Raw genomic sequence first — 12,926 nt, 5'->3', positions numbered from 1 at the left:
TATCCATTTGGCAGTTTTCCTGTTGCTTCTCCATTTAGGAAACATTTTCTTCTACTTCTGCCCATTATCACAGCTTTGACATTCATGTCATTAACAGAATGTCATTTTGCAAGATACTGAATTAGGAGCAGCTAGCAACAAAACATGCTGAACAGAAAGACACTGGCTTTTTGCCACATGACTTCTCACAAAAAAGAACAAAGTGGCGCTCTGGTGTCGGTTTCTTATATTTGTATGTTTGTGTTCTGATTGTGGAGGCACATGAAATCAGGGACAGTTCACTTGTGGGCAGAACATTATGCCAAACTGCTATCTAAAAGCCAAATGCTGTAGAGCTGGGAGGTGTTAAATAGTCATGCTGTTCATTCTGGGCTTGAAATAAATTTCTGTTGAGTGTCATAAAAGGAGATTTGGTGGTCATGGAAGTAAGCCCCCTTCCGTTTTGTGGGTCAAAAATAAGCAGTCTTTGGGTCCTCTGAAGCAGAAGGAAGGATATTTTTATGGTTAGTGATTAGCTATGTAGCTAAATTATAGACTAAAATATATTCACCAAATTAAATAGTTCTAGTGGTAGCAAGTTAAACTGAGATTTAATTTCTGTATAGAGAAAGCTGAAATGGGTAAAACTGTATTATAATAATTCAGTTGCTATGTATATATTCAAATAAGTTTTGGATATAAGGACATCTCCCAATCAAGCTTTCTAAAGCCAATGACCATTTCATAAAAGCAGTGCAAGTGGGACATGAGGTACAGGAGAAAAAAGTTAATAGTAGAATTTTACTGTGTTATTTCCCAAAAGGAAGACTGGAACATTAGATTTAAGTTATTGTATTAACTCTGGCTTGGGACTGCCCCCACTGTCTAAGGTCTTTTTAAGAGTTACTTCCTTATCCCTGGCCAATTGAGAATAATCTAATGACATTAAATTAATTGAGTAAAGTAATTTTAACAGTAGGACTTTGAACTTAGTTTTTTTGCTACTTGGAAAAAGATATATCAAATTGTGACATTAATATACTTATATTGAGTACAAAACACGGAAGTTAAAAACAAAAAACAACTTGTTTATGTCACACACATCTTCCCTACCCCCAGCACACACTTGTAAAATAGATGTTTAGAAAACCATTAATTTGTGTTTTGTGTATCTTTTCTTATTTGCCCAGTATGCCTGTTGACTTCTCTTTGGTCCCTAATAATAACTGAAGTATGGACAGCCAACCATTTGGATGTCTGTCTCATAGGTATTTGATCTGACCTTTCCGCTTGTTATAAAACTGGCTCTACCACCTCCACTTTCCCCCAACTTTGCTACTTTGATAACCCAACTCTAGGTAGGGCCAGCCTGGTCATAGCCGCTCTTTGTCCTTGGCAGGCTAGATTAGACCATGTGAGTTTTAAATGACTTTATACTACGTTTTAGGTAGCATCAGCCCCTGGAGAAGTTTCCCAAGTTACAGCACATGTCCTTTAGCTCTTAGAGATAATTACCTGGCCTTTCCAGTACTCTCTTCCCATCTTCATCTCAAATGGTAACATTCTTTATTGTGTGTCTTTGATCTTTGGGCTGTTGTACTAATCTTAAATCCAAAAGCCGGCTCCATCATTGACTCTCCCAGCCCTTGAGGTCCTTCCTGTAAATAGATGACCTGCCCCGATGACCTAGAATCCCTGGGGTGGGCATGCAGACCAGGTATCTTTTATGACTCATGTTGCAGATAAATTGCACTGAAAAATTAATAGACAATGAGATATAGGCCCTTCTCACATTAATTACTTTTTACTTCTAACATTTAAAAAAGTTGGATTTATTCTGCTACTATAAATCCTTCCTTCTTCCCCACCTTTTTTTTTTTTAAAAATTAGAGAGGGTCTTGCTCTGTTGTCCAGGCTGGAATGCAGTGGAGTGATCATGGCTCACTGCAATCTTAAACTCCTAGGCTCAAGTTACCCTCCAGCCTCAACCACCTGAGTAGCTGGGACTAAGGCACACACTACCATGCCTAGCTATTTGTTTAAATATTTTATAGAGTTGGGGTTTCCCTATGTTAACCAATCTGGTTTCAGACTCCCGGCCTCAATGAGCCCTCCTGCCTTGGCCACCCAAAGTGTTGGGATTACTGGCGTGAGCCATACAAATCCCGTGATATCCAGCTTCTACTTGACTTTGATCATTGTGTCTTGCTCCCTCTTTTAATCAGATTGATGATCCCATTGCGGTTTTATTCAGAATGATATGTAAGTCGATTGTTCCAGTAGGATATTTGATACCATGCATGCAGTACCACAGACTTCATCAGCTCTTTGTGTTTTCTTAGCTATGTACATTGCCTTGATCAATCCAGTAGTATTGGACTATAGTATGACATTTTAGATCAGTTTAGTCTTATAAATTGGACTATGTGTTTGTCCTCCAAGTTAAATTATAAACTTCTGGAAGGCAGGGACCACATTTAGCCAGTCATTCAAAAGTATTTAATGTATTATCTATTCAAGTAATTTTTTTCTGTGTTCTTCTGGGTATCCAAAGGGATTCAGTGTTACATAAAATATAATCCTTGTTCTCAAAAAATTTATAGCCCACTCCTAGGTTGTAAGCTTCATGTACAATCCCAGGTTATGTGTTACGTTATTGAGTAAATGACCACCAAGTGATACTGTGTTTGCCAGGTTTACTGCAATACGACGAGGTGAATGTCAGCCACCAATGACACATGCTAATACTGTGACGTCAGAGCCCTCCATGTTAGCCCTGTAGAAATAACTATGCTGATATGTCCAACTTTGAAATAGAGCCACAAAATGGAGAATAACTCAGGAGAAATGAGTTGTTAAAAATGTACATTCATGCACAGTGTAACATTTCAGTCAACAACAGACCACATATATGAAGGACTGCATATACACAGGTAGTCCCACATGATTGCAATGCCGTATTTTCACTGTACCTCTATGTTTAGATCCTGTCAACCTGAAAGGAGAAGTTCAAGGCAAAATTAAGATACGTAGAGCGTTTCATTGGGGCTAAGTTTGAGGATTGCAACCCTGAGCAGAGATTCAAGTTGCTCTGCATGTGCATTCCAATCAGCACCAGTTACAGGTAGATTTTTAAAGGGAAAGAAGAGGTAAAGAAGAGGTAGTCGGTTGTTTGCCAAGAATTTATGTTAAAATAACACAAACTATTAATTGTGTATCCATTGTCATTTCTGTCATAAATTCCAGGAACATGAAGATAATGAGTGAAGCAACTAGTCAGAAACAAAATGCCTTTAAACGATTTTCCCCCAGGCAAGGTGAGGACGTGACTGAAGTCCCTACTCCTGCCTCTCTGGGCCTGATAGATTTTGCATACTTCACGTAGCTCTGACTGCTCTGAGCTATTTTTCTTTTCTCAATACACAAATACCATTGTGTTGCAGTTGCCTCCAGTGTTCAGTACAGTAACATGCTACACAGGTTTGTAGCCTGGGGTCCATAGACTATCCCGTATAGCCTCAGTGTGCAGTAGGCTCTACCATCTAGGTTTGTGTCAGTGCACTCTGTGATGTTTGCACAAGGACAAAATAACCTAATGAGGCATTTCTCTAAATGTATCTCTGCTAAGCAACAGGTGACTGTATTTTCGTCAGGCAGATCACTGAAATTACGAGATTATTTAGGGAAGTCATATGAAATGGATAGATAATCTGCAATGCATAGTATGTTCTGTAAAATTCTAGTGTATATTGTTTATGAAAATGTGTTTAAAAGCTGAATGGGAATTTATCTCACACTTCAGCAAATTTTTGTTATCTCTTTTCCAGATTCTGCCTTAGAGTCTAGTTATCTGTGAATCAGTCTTGTCTCCCCTTTTATACTTTAAACACTTTGAAACAGCTTCGTTTTCTTATCTCACACAGTACTTTGTACATGGGAATAGACATTCCAGAAATACTTGTTATATTGGATAGTGCCTTTTCTAATATCTACATGTTCAGCTGTTTCTCTTTTCTTCTATGAAGACAGAGAATTGGGCCAGAACTCACTGTGGATTTATCGTAATGGATTAGATATATTTCCAGGAAGTACTATATAAGGTAATATCTATTTTCCTATTGACTTTCTTCAGAATTTTTGAAAGCTTATCCCTTTCTCTAGCTATTGAAATTAGCCTAATTGTTTGTTCATAGGTGAAAGCAGTGTAGGCAACCATTCATTCCCATTGTAATTAATGCCTTTAGAAGAGGTTTTCTGCTAATAGAAAAGTTAAGTTCAAGTATCAAGCCAGTAATGTCAATAATTACATCCCCCGATCACTATGACCTGGATCATTACATTGGTACAAATATGGAAAGGCCTGAGGCACTCGGGCTTGAGTCGCCTCAGCATCATCACTTGCTATTTCTCCAAGTTTTTTTAGGCTGTACAAAAGAGCGTAGACTGATGTAACACTTACATTGAATTTTGGAGCTGTGTTTGTACAAACTAATTTTTAAAGTAAAATACTGTATTTGAAAGCAGAATCACAGGCGATAAGAGTGCATTCAATATGCACATCAATTCGACATCCTAACTGGTCCTCCTGCTTCCTCCTTTTAATCTAGCAGCCAGAATGATTCTCTAAAAACAAAAGTCAGGTTATGTTCAGAACCTTCCAACAGCTTCCCTTGTCACTCAGGCTAAAAACCTGACTCTGCACTGTGGGCTGCAGGCTGCTGCAGACCTGCCTCCTGCCATGGCTCTACCATCCTCTGCTGGCACTCTTCCCTGGCTCTCTGCACACCTGCCGTGCTCACCTGCCTGCTGCTTCTAGAACACTCTGGCCTCAGGGCCTCTGCTTTTGCTGAATGCTCACTTCCTTGCTTTCTGGTCTTATCCTCTCTTACCTCCCCAGTGAGGCCTTTCCTGACCACCTGTTTGAAATTGTGAACTCCCACCCCTGCACTCTCTGTCTACTTTGTGCATTATTTTTCCTCCATCGCTATCTCATGTACCACAAATTTTACAAATTCGTTATGTTCATTTTCTGCTTTTCCCTCCAAAATGTAAGCTTCCTTGAGAACAAAGACTTTTGTTTGTTTAGAATAGTGCCTAGCATCTTAGGCACTCAGAAAGTAATTTATTGAAGGAATTAATGAAAGCTTCGGAGGAGCCCTGATTTCATGGGCCATAAGGAAGATGATCCCAGCGAGTTTCTTAACTTCACATTAGTAGCAAAGGGTGTGTGACAAAGGCAGACAACAGCTTTGTTCTCTGCTGCCTTCTAAGGAGTAATAGTGCTTATCCAGCCAGCTACTAGGTGTGGCCTTGTGCTATTCAGAAAAGGTGGTGGAGATGTAGACTTGAGGATGCCTAGAAAGAAAGGGTCAACTGATTTACATGAGAAAGACAGTTATTTCTGGGAGAAGACAACAGAATGTAGGCAAAAGTAGAGATATCCAGGTGAAGCAGCAATAAGCAGGATTTGGGGAAGAAGTGTCCAAAGAAGATTTTAAGAAATGGTTGCTTTGTGTTGCATGATATAACATGATATAATTTTTCTTTCAAATATAGCCTCTTGTCAAAGACATTTTTCAAAGCTTTTTCAATCAAATGCACAGAGTTCTAGATCTTTAATGTTGCAGAGAGGAAACAGAAATGTCCATGATATATAATTTTAGTGCATTTAGGAATCCTAAAATTTGCTTCAAAGGAATAATCTAAAAAAGGAATGAATTAGACCCATATTTATGTTGCCATGGTTAAACCTCAAAAACATAATATTGAGTGAAAAAAAAGTAAGTTACAGAATATCTAATTCTGTATAGATATTCATCCAAAAGTATAGTTCATCCAAAAGTCAAAAACATGACCGTCATACAAATATGAAATGAACATGTATCAAATATTTTGTTTAACGTATCAGTGAGGGCAACAGTAACATATTAAAACAGGTTCAAAGAGATTTTTTAAAATCAGACATATATGAATATATATACATATATAGTCAGGAATTATGAAACAAATTTGCTCATAGATGCAAAATTAGTATCTTATAGGACATTGATAGTAAATATTTGAGTTCATCTTTCCTTGGGGTGGACATTAATTGTATCTTCACCAGATAAAATTCATTCACATTATTATGGATGAGAATCATTTGCATTACTCCCAGTTTTCTACTTAACTTAAGCATCTACAGAGTTTTAAAATCACTTAGTCAATAGAAAAACAATGTGTATACCTTTACAGAATCAAATAATTCCCAGGGATCGTCTACTATACAAAGCCCAACAAGCCACTAAAAGGTAACTCTTAATTTCTTTTGTACAATTTCAAGTCTGTTTTTCCTGTTATGTGATACTACTAGTGAAAAGTGGAACCACACACATGTAGTGTGGTTATACATATAGTATGTGTATGTAGTATCATACAAATAGGACAAATGATACAGTTGCTTGTTCCAGTGTGGTAGGAATTGTTGGATTATTTTTCTATTTTTTTAAATTTTTGAGACCAAAAAAAAATAAGTTTATGACTATTTCCCTCATCTGTTTCAACTTCTTCATTGTGAAGAGATGGAGATAGAAACCTGCTTAGTTTATAACATTTATTCTGCAGTACCACATTAGCTAGACAATTTCTGCCTTCTGGTCGTGCCCTATTTCTTCCATTTCAGACTTCTTCTTTGTTTAAGAAATATTCATATGATCGTCTTCTATTAAGGTGTGAGGAAACAGCAGATGTTCATGGACAGTAAAGCTCTGGTCTATAATTGGTCTCCTGTGCAAATTTATCACATTTTCATCAGGACGAAGTAATAATTCTAGCTTTCCAGAATTACCGGGGCCCCTCTTACTCAATTCACTATATTATTACTGCCCCTCAATGGTGGTTAGTCTTATGTTTTACTGAATGTTGACCTTTCAAGTCAGCTGTGAATGTAAAAATCATGGCCTGTTGGGGTTTCCTCTCTTCATTGTTCTTGCCATGGTCAGAAATGATCAGAATTTATGTCTCAAAGTGAATGTAATTTAAAATTAAGTTAGATTTCAGCTACTCAGAGTAATTGGAAAAGGCCACAACCTGGTGGGCCTCGCAGTTTTTAGAGACCTGGTGGGGGATGGCTAACAGGTTCTTCTGCCAGGAAACAAGTGGCAGACCCAGATGTGAAACTTTTACAGGCCCACCAAGCCTTTCTTATGGAGCACGGAGCATAAGGACAACTTCTGCAGAAATGGAATGGGGTACTTGGAACCAAAAATACATACACCTCCTTCCCCACCCGCTTCCATCTTAGTAGCCCATAGTCCTCTTTGTCCCTCACACTGAGCCAGGCCTGACTTAGATGATGAAATGCATGGCCTGTCTCTTTATCTTCCTAGCAAATGGGAGGTGCTTTTGGCAGCAATTAGGAAATTGAGAAGCTCCTTGTGAAACTGTTTTGGCGATGGTAACAGTGAACTCAGGGAGCAGGTGTGGTGCCTTGTTCAATCCTCATTTCGCCTGCCTGAGCAAAAACCATGCAGACAAATAAAACACTTCCTGGTGGTGACCTCATGTCGCTCCAAAGCATCTCCACCCAAGCACCCATTCAGCTGTGACATTCTTACACACAGTGTTCTGTCCATGCCTGCTCACCTTCTACCCCTCAGGGGCAGCCAGTCCTCCTCCCTCAGGGTCCTATCATCAGAACATCTTTCCCCCTTCCCATTCTTCTCAGATTCTATAGTCAGTAAGGTGCGTTTCCTGTGCTCTAAGTTAACTTTCTGTGCCTCAAAGTTGCCACTAGGAGGAGCTTCCCAAGGAGGTTCCAGATAAATGAAGAAAGTAAAAATAGATGCTTACTTGTGATCATCAGCTCCTGTCCTAATCCATTGTTTATGCCATTGTCTCAAGTTGTTATATGACTGTTTTCTCAGCCTGAATTCTGAATTTACAAGTAGTGACTCTGTGCCATTATGTTAATACAACAATAGTTGTCACTTTTTCTAAATTCAGAGAACAAACTGTGCATCTTATCCACAGGAAAGTAAGTTTTTCCATGTGCTGCTTCAACTGGAGAACTGAGAGAGGAGGTACTTTGTGGGAAATGGTTAGTCTCATATTGAGCTTTCAGATTGCAGTATGGGCATGGTGGATGGCTTCTAGCTGTTGAAGAATGAAGTCAAAAGAAGGCATTTAGGGGTGGAATAGTTGCAACTTGAGTTCATAACTTTTGTTTAGTTTCATTTTTGCGGGCGTGTCCCTGTGTCCCTAAGGAAGAAAACTGGAGATAACTCTTTACAAGCTCAAATGCTTGGATAAGGGTGAATAATAAAGAAGAGATTCCTGCTACAGGAGAAGTAGTATTCATGTTTAATCTGGTCAGACATCACCTGTTTTTGCCTTGGGTGACTTTGCTTAAAAAAAAAAAGCAAGGCAGAATTGACTTAGTTATGCTGGTGAAAAGGAAGGAGGCTTTAATTTGCCTGAGTGGAGATGTTTCCACTATTTTATCACTTAATGGATTAAATGAGTAGGCGTGGCCGTGAACACCTGGAGAGGCTGCCTGACATGCAGGTGCCATAAACCTCTGCTTTCATGGGCAGAAAAGTATGTGATACCTGGAGAACAGGGGTCAGCTCAGCGTTTTGCACCAATGTTATTATTAATGTGGGCATTGCCAGGTGCTGTGGCAACCTAGGTGGCAGATACAGTTCCAACTCAATTGGAGTTTTCTTACTGTTGGGGTTAAGTGCAGATTTTAATTCATTTATTGGGAATCAGATACTTAGAGTAATAAGATTGGGTGACTGTCAGATATACCAGAAGCAGGTACTATTGAGATTGTATGACTCTTCCCTCCTGTACCCTGGAAAGGTTTTCTACAGAATATCTCAGTAGGGTCCTAGGATTTTAAAAGTATTTAGATATATATATATATATATATAAAGGCCTAGGTATTTGGGAATGAAATGCAATGTAAAGTGTCCCTCTACCCTTGAAAATTTTAGCAACAAATTCATTCATAAGGCTAAGACCCCATTTCATAAGTATAGAGATTTATCTCCTATACATACGGAAATATATCTTAGCCTATACTATATAAACACTGGCTTTGCTACTTTGGGAACATTTGATGTTTAAAAGCTTTCTATTTCATTGTCGAGAGAGATTCCGGAAAGTTCCAAGTCTGTTGTAATTTTAATATCATCTCTAGCTTCATTTTGAAAGGAAAAAAAGTTAGAGGAGACACTTTTAGTGATGAGTTATGCTTTGATTATTCATGGCATTTATCAATAAGCTATACCTTTGATAATTTGTTTTGTGTAACATATACCCATGCCTTAAATATGGTAAACTGTTCAAATTCTGAGGTAATTTGTTTTTAACTTCTCTTCTTTTAACTTGCTCCTGTATTCATAGATGAAGTAGCCTGTTTTCTTTCACTCTACATTGCATTCATAATGAATCATCTATTTAAAAAGATTAGAAATCTGTATAGAGAAGTAGACGCACCCAGGATGACTGTAATGTAAATCTGTTAGTATATTGACCAAACAAGTATATTTTATTTGCGGGTTTTATTTAGACATTTCTTTTTGAGATTTTTTTGAATCACATTTTTGAAATCACTTTTCTACCCCTTTTTGATAGACTTTAAATAACTAATACAAATGTAAGGGTTTGTTGTTTGTGTTTTCATTTTTTTTTTAATCTAAATTGTTCACTATTTTGCCTGTTGTGGTAGTATATGTACATTAGTGTGTATGGTAATATACATTTCTTAGAAAATTTTTAAGTTTTTCTTTAAGAAAAAACATTTTCTAAATTTAGTTTTAAGTATATCAGTATATTTTATACCTAGTTAAGATATTCATTAGATTACTATTTGCACTGATACACATTTCTTTTTTATACATATAAACAATAAATATGTTGAAAAGATTTTTATACATGATGTAGATCAAGTGCTAAACATGAAAAAATATAGCCATTTTTATAACAACCTGAATTTCAGTTAATTTGCTGAAAGAAGTTTGCTGACATTTCCAGGACATAAATCTGTCATTTATAATTTCTTCTATTAGCAACAGCAAGTTAATATATTTAATATTTCTGTATTGGAATGAAAGGAGACATTAATTTGAATTAACACTAAATATACAGTATCTTTTAAAAACAATCAGACTGTCTGATTTAATGATTGTGAATTTAATAGGTTGAATACATACATTTCTTGATAGATGAGTTGATAATATCCAACCCACCTTCATAATTAAATATCAAAAGTCTATTCTTATTAACAACTGCTTTAAGGCTGAGTAAACATGATGTTAATTAAACTCACAGATAATACTAGGGAATGCTGATTGCTGCACTAAGGAAAACAAAGTGATGCAGCCTGACCTTAAGAAATTATAAATATGGGACTGTTGACAAATGATAATAAGCAGCAAACATCTAAGAGAAGATAACTCCGAAGTTCGTATTGGTGAAAGAAATTGGGTTTGGTTTTGAAATGCATTATTTGAATATTTAGAAATGTTATCTCACTGTACCTAAATTAGAAGTCCGGTGAAAATTCCTGTTTCAGGAATCTGGTATAACAGAGGTCTGTCCTGCATTAAGAAGGCATTGCAATAAACTCTTAATGGTGGTTGAGGGCAGCATAGTGTAGGAGGATAGAGGCACAGAGCCCTGAACCTTGTTATAGGTGAATTAAATGAGGTAACTTGGTGAGTTTTATCACCCTCCTCTGACTACTGTATTGCTAATAGAGAATGAAGTGCCAATCTATTTTGAAGAAAAGCAAATGAAAATAAGATAATATCCACTTCACCATCCGCCAGTTTTGTCTTTGTCTTATTCTTTAAGGCTTGTGAAAGTTACTTTGAAATCAAGTTAGCCATTTTATAACTTCCTACTAGCAGAAACAGGAACAAATTGTTGCCCTGTGCTCATGTGTAGTAATTTATTTCTAAGCTCTGGGTATTCACGATCAAACCAGTAGCTAGCATGCTTGTGAAAGAGGACCATCACTATTGTTTTTATACACTGGGATCTGATTTTATGATTCCAGAACATTTACCTTAATAAAGAATTTGTGAATGCCATATACAAGATGAAAAATAAAAATACAAAAAACTAGCTGGGCGAGGTGGCGAGCGCCTGTAGTCCCAGCTACTCGGGAGGCTGAGGCAGGAGAATGGCGTGAACCCGGGAGGCGGAGCTTGCAGTGAGCTGAGATCCGGCCACTACACTCCAGCCTGGGCGACAGAGCGAGACTCCGTCTCAAAAAAAAAAAAAAAAAAAAAAAAAAAAAGAAAAATGAATGAGTGGTGAGATACATTTATCTTAGGCATCAGCTATTCTGTTGACAAAAGGCACAAATAAGAAATTTTGTCTAAATAATTAGATTTTTAATTAGTGCATCATTATAAGATTAACGTCATTGCACTTCATTGCATGTAATTTTGTATTAGAAATTTTGTGTCAACAAAGATGCTACCTGTGGTTTGCTGATTTGGATCCTTAATTTATCACTTGTGTGTATGGCATGTTGCATATTTGCAGTCAAGCGCTGGAAGAAGGTATTTGATTATTGCACCACTGGTGGTGAGGAATATTGATGGTGTTGTGCTTTATGAATACATCATATTTTCTGATATTCAAGAGGCAGCCACCCCTCAAATATTAGTGAATGCATAATTGTAATAATTTTAACAATAACACGAGCAGATAGGTTGTTCAACCTGGTCCATGTCTACCTGGAACATGCTTGAACATTATCGATGCTGTATTCTTTTTAAACGTTGTTTTTTCTTTCCTTTTGATAGTTGCCGAACAAGCAACCGGAAAAGCTTAATAGGCAATGGGCAGTCACCAGCATTGCCTCGACCACACTCACCTCTCTCTGCTCATGCAGGTAATTGGTTACCTTTTCTTGAATTTTGTTTTATTTCTTTATTTGTTGGTTTTTAAAATAATTAATGCATTTTGAGATTTGGTGTGTCTTCACATGTTATCTTTGTTTTCCTGTTGTTTTATCCCTAAGTTGTTCTTTGCGACATGTTAGCCCAAATCTTATCCTTTCTGTTTAACTGTTTGGACTCTAAAATATAGAATTCGTTTTTATATGGGGTCCCTTTTTAATTATTTCTTTCTCCATTTCTAAATGCCTGGATGATACAAGACATGGTTTTCATGTTAGGAATATCCTTGGGAAATGTAAACATGATAACTCATATGAAAAGTACTAACGTTAAGAACTGTTCAGCTTATTTCTCCCTAAAATTGAACTTGTCTAATATATTGTGATGGTCATTTTAGGGACAATGAAGATTTAAGAGACAAAGCCTTTGGCCTCAAGTATGTTATAGAATTATAAGGAAGGTTAGAGCAGTACTGTAAAAACTAGACGATGATAACTGCTTTATATGCTGGTTTGTTTGTTTTTTTTTCAAAGTTCTATCCATGGTGATGCAAAGAAGAGAAGGGTTAATTCCAATAAAGAAAGTCTGGAAGCCTTTAAAGGAGCCATTTGCCCAAGATGTTGAAAGATGAGCAAGACTTTGTTGGCTGGTAGAGATGGAGTGAGAGGAAGGGAATTCTCAGTGTATGGCTAGAGTGTGGGATGTGTGTACTTCATTAAGAGAACATAAGGATGGAAAGGCAGAGGAAGGTCAGGAAGTGGGAGGAAGTTTGACTTTGAAGCCCTTTTAAGGGTTTTAAGGAGGATCTGTGTTATAGGAAGGTATCTTCAGGATTGTGAAGGATGAAGGTTAGAAGAATGAGCTCTTAGCCCTACTTCACTGTACTCTTGTGAAAACTCTCAATTTGACACTCATGTGTTCTCAGATGATCTTGACTTCATATTTAAATGCAGGGCTATCACTCTCACCCAGAAAGCAGTTCTTAAGCTCAAGGGGCGTTTCAAGTTCAGATTGGGAGTTGTCTGTTATATCACTGGGGAGAAGAAG

At 37.3% G+C, this 12,926-nt stretch overlaps 1 protein-coding gene across 6 annotated transcripts in view; it reads left to right on the top strand.

The window, feature by feature from the left end:
- MAST4 (microtubule associated serine/threonine kinase family member 4) overlaps positions 1-12,926 on the top strand; it is a 579,655-nt gene that overhangs the window by 451,011 nt on the left and 115,718 nt on the right. For all 6 annotated transcript variants that reach the window (XM_073014718.1, XM_007974205.3, XM_073014721.1 and 3 more), the window contains one exon: positions 11,784-11,872. In XM_073014718.1, coding sequence (XP_072870819.1) covers positions 11,784-11,872 — 89 coding nt within the window. The remainder of the gene's footprint in view (positions 1-11,783; positions 11,873-12,926) is intronic.

The sequence above is a fragment of the Chlorocebus sabaeus genome, chromosome 4 (assembly GCF_047675955.1).
Source record: "Chlorocebus sabaeus isolate Y175 chromosome 4, mChlSab1.0.hap1, whole genome shotgun sequence".
Classification (NCBI taxonomy): Eukaryota; Metazoa; Chordata; class Mammalia; order Primates; family Cercopithecidae; genus Chlorocebus; species Chlorocebus sabaeus.
Note: the sequence above shows the minus strand (reverse complement) of the source record. Positions and strands in the feature narration are given on the sequence as shown.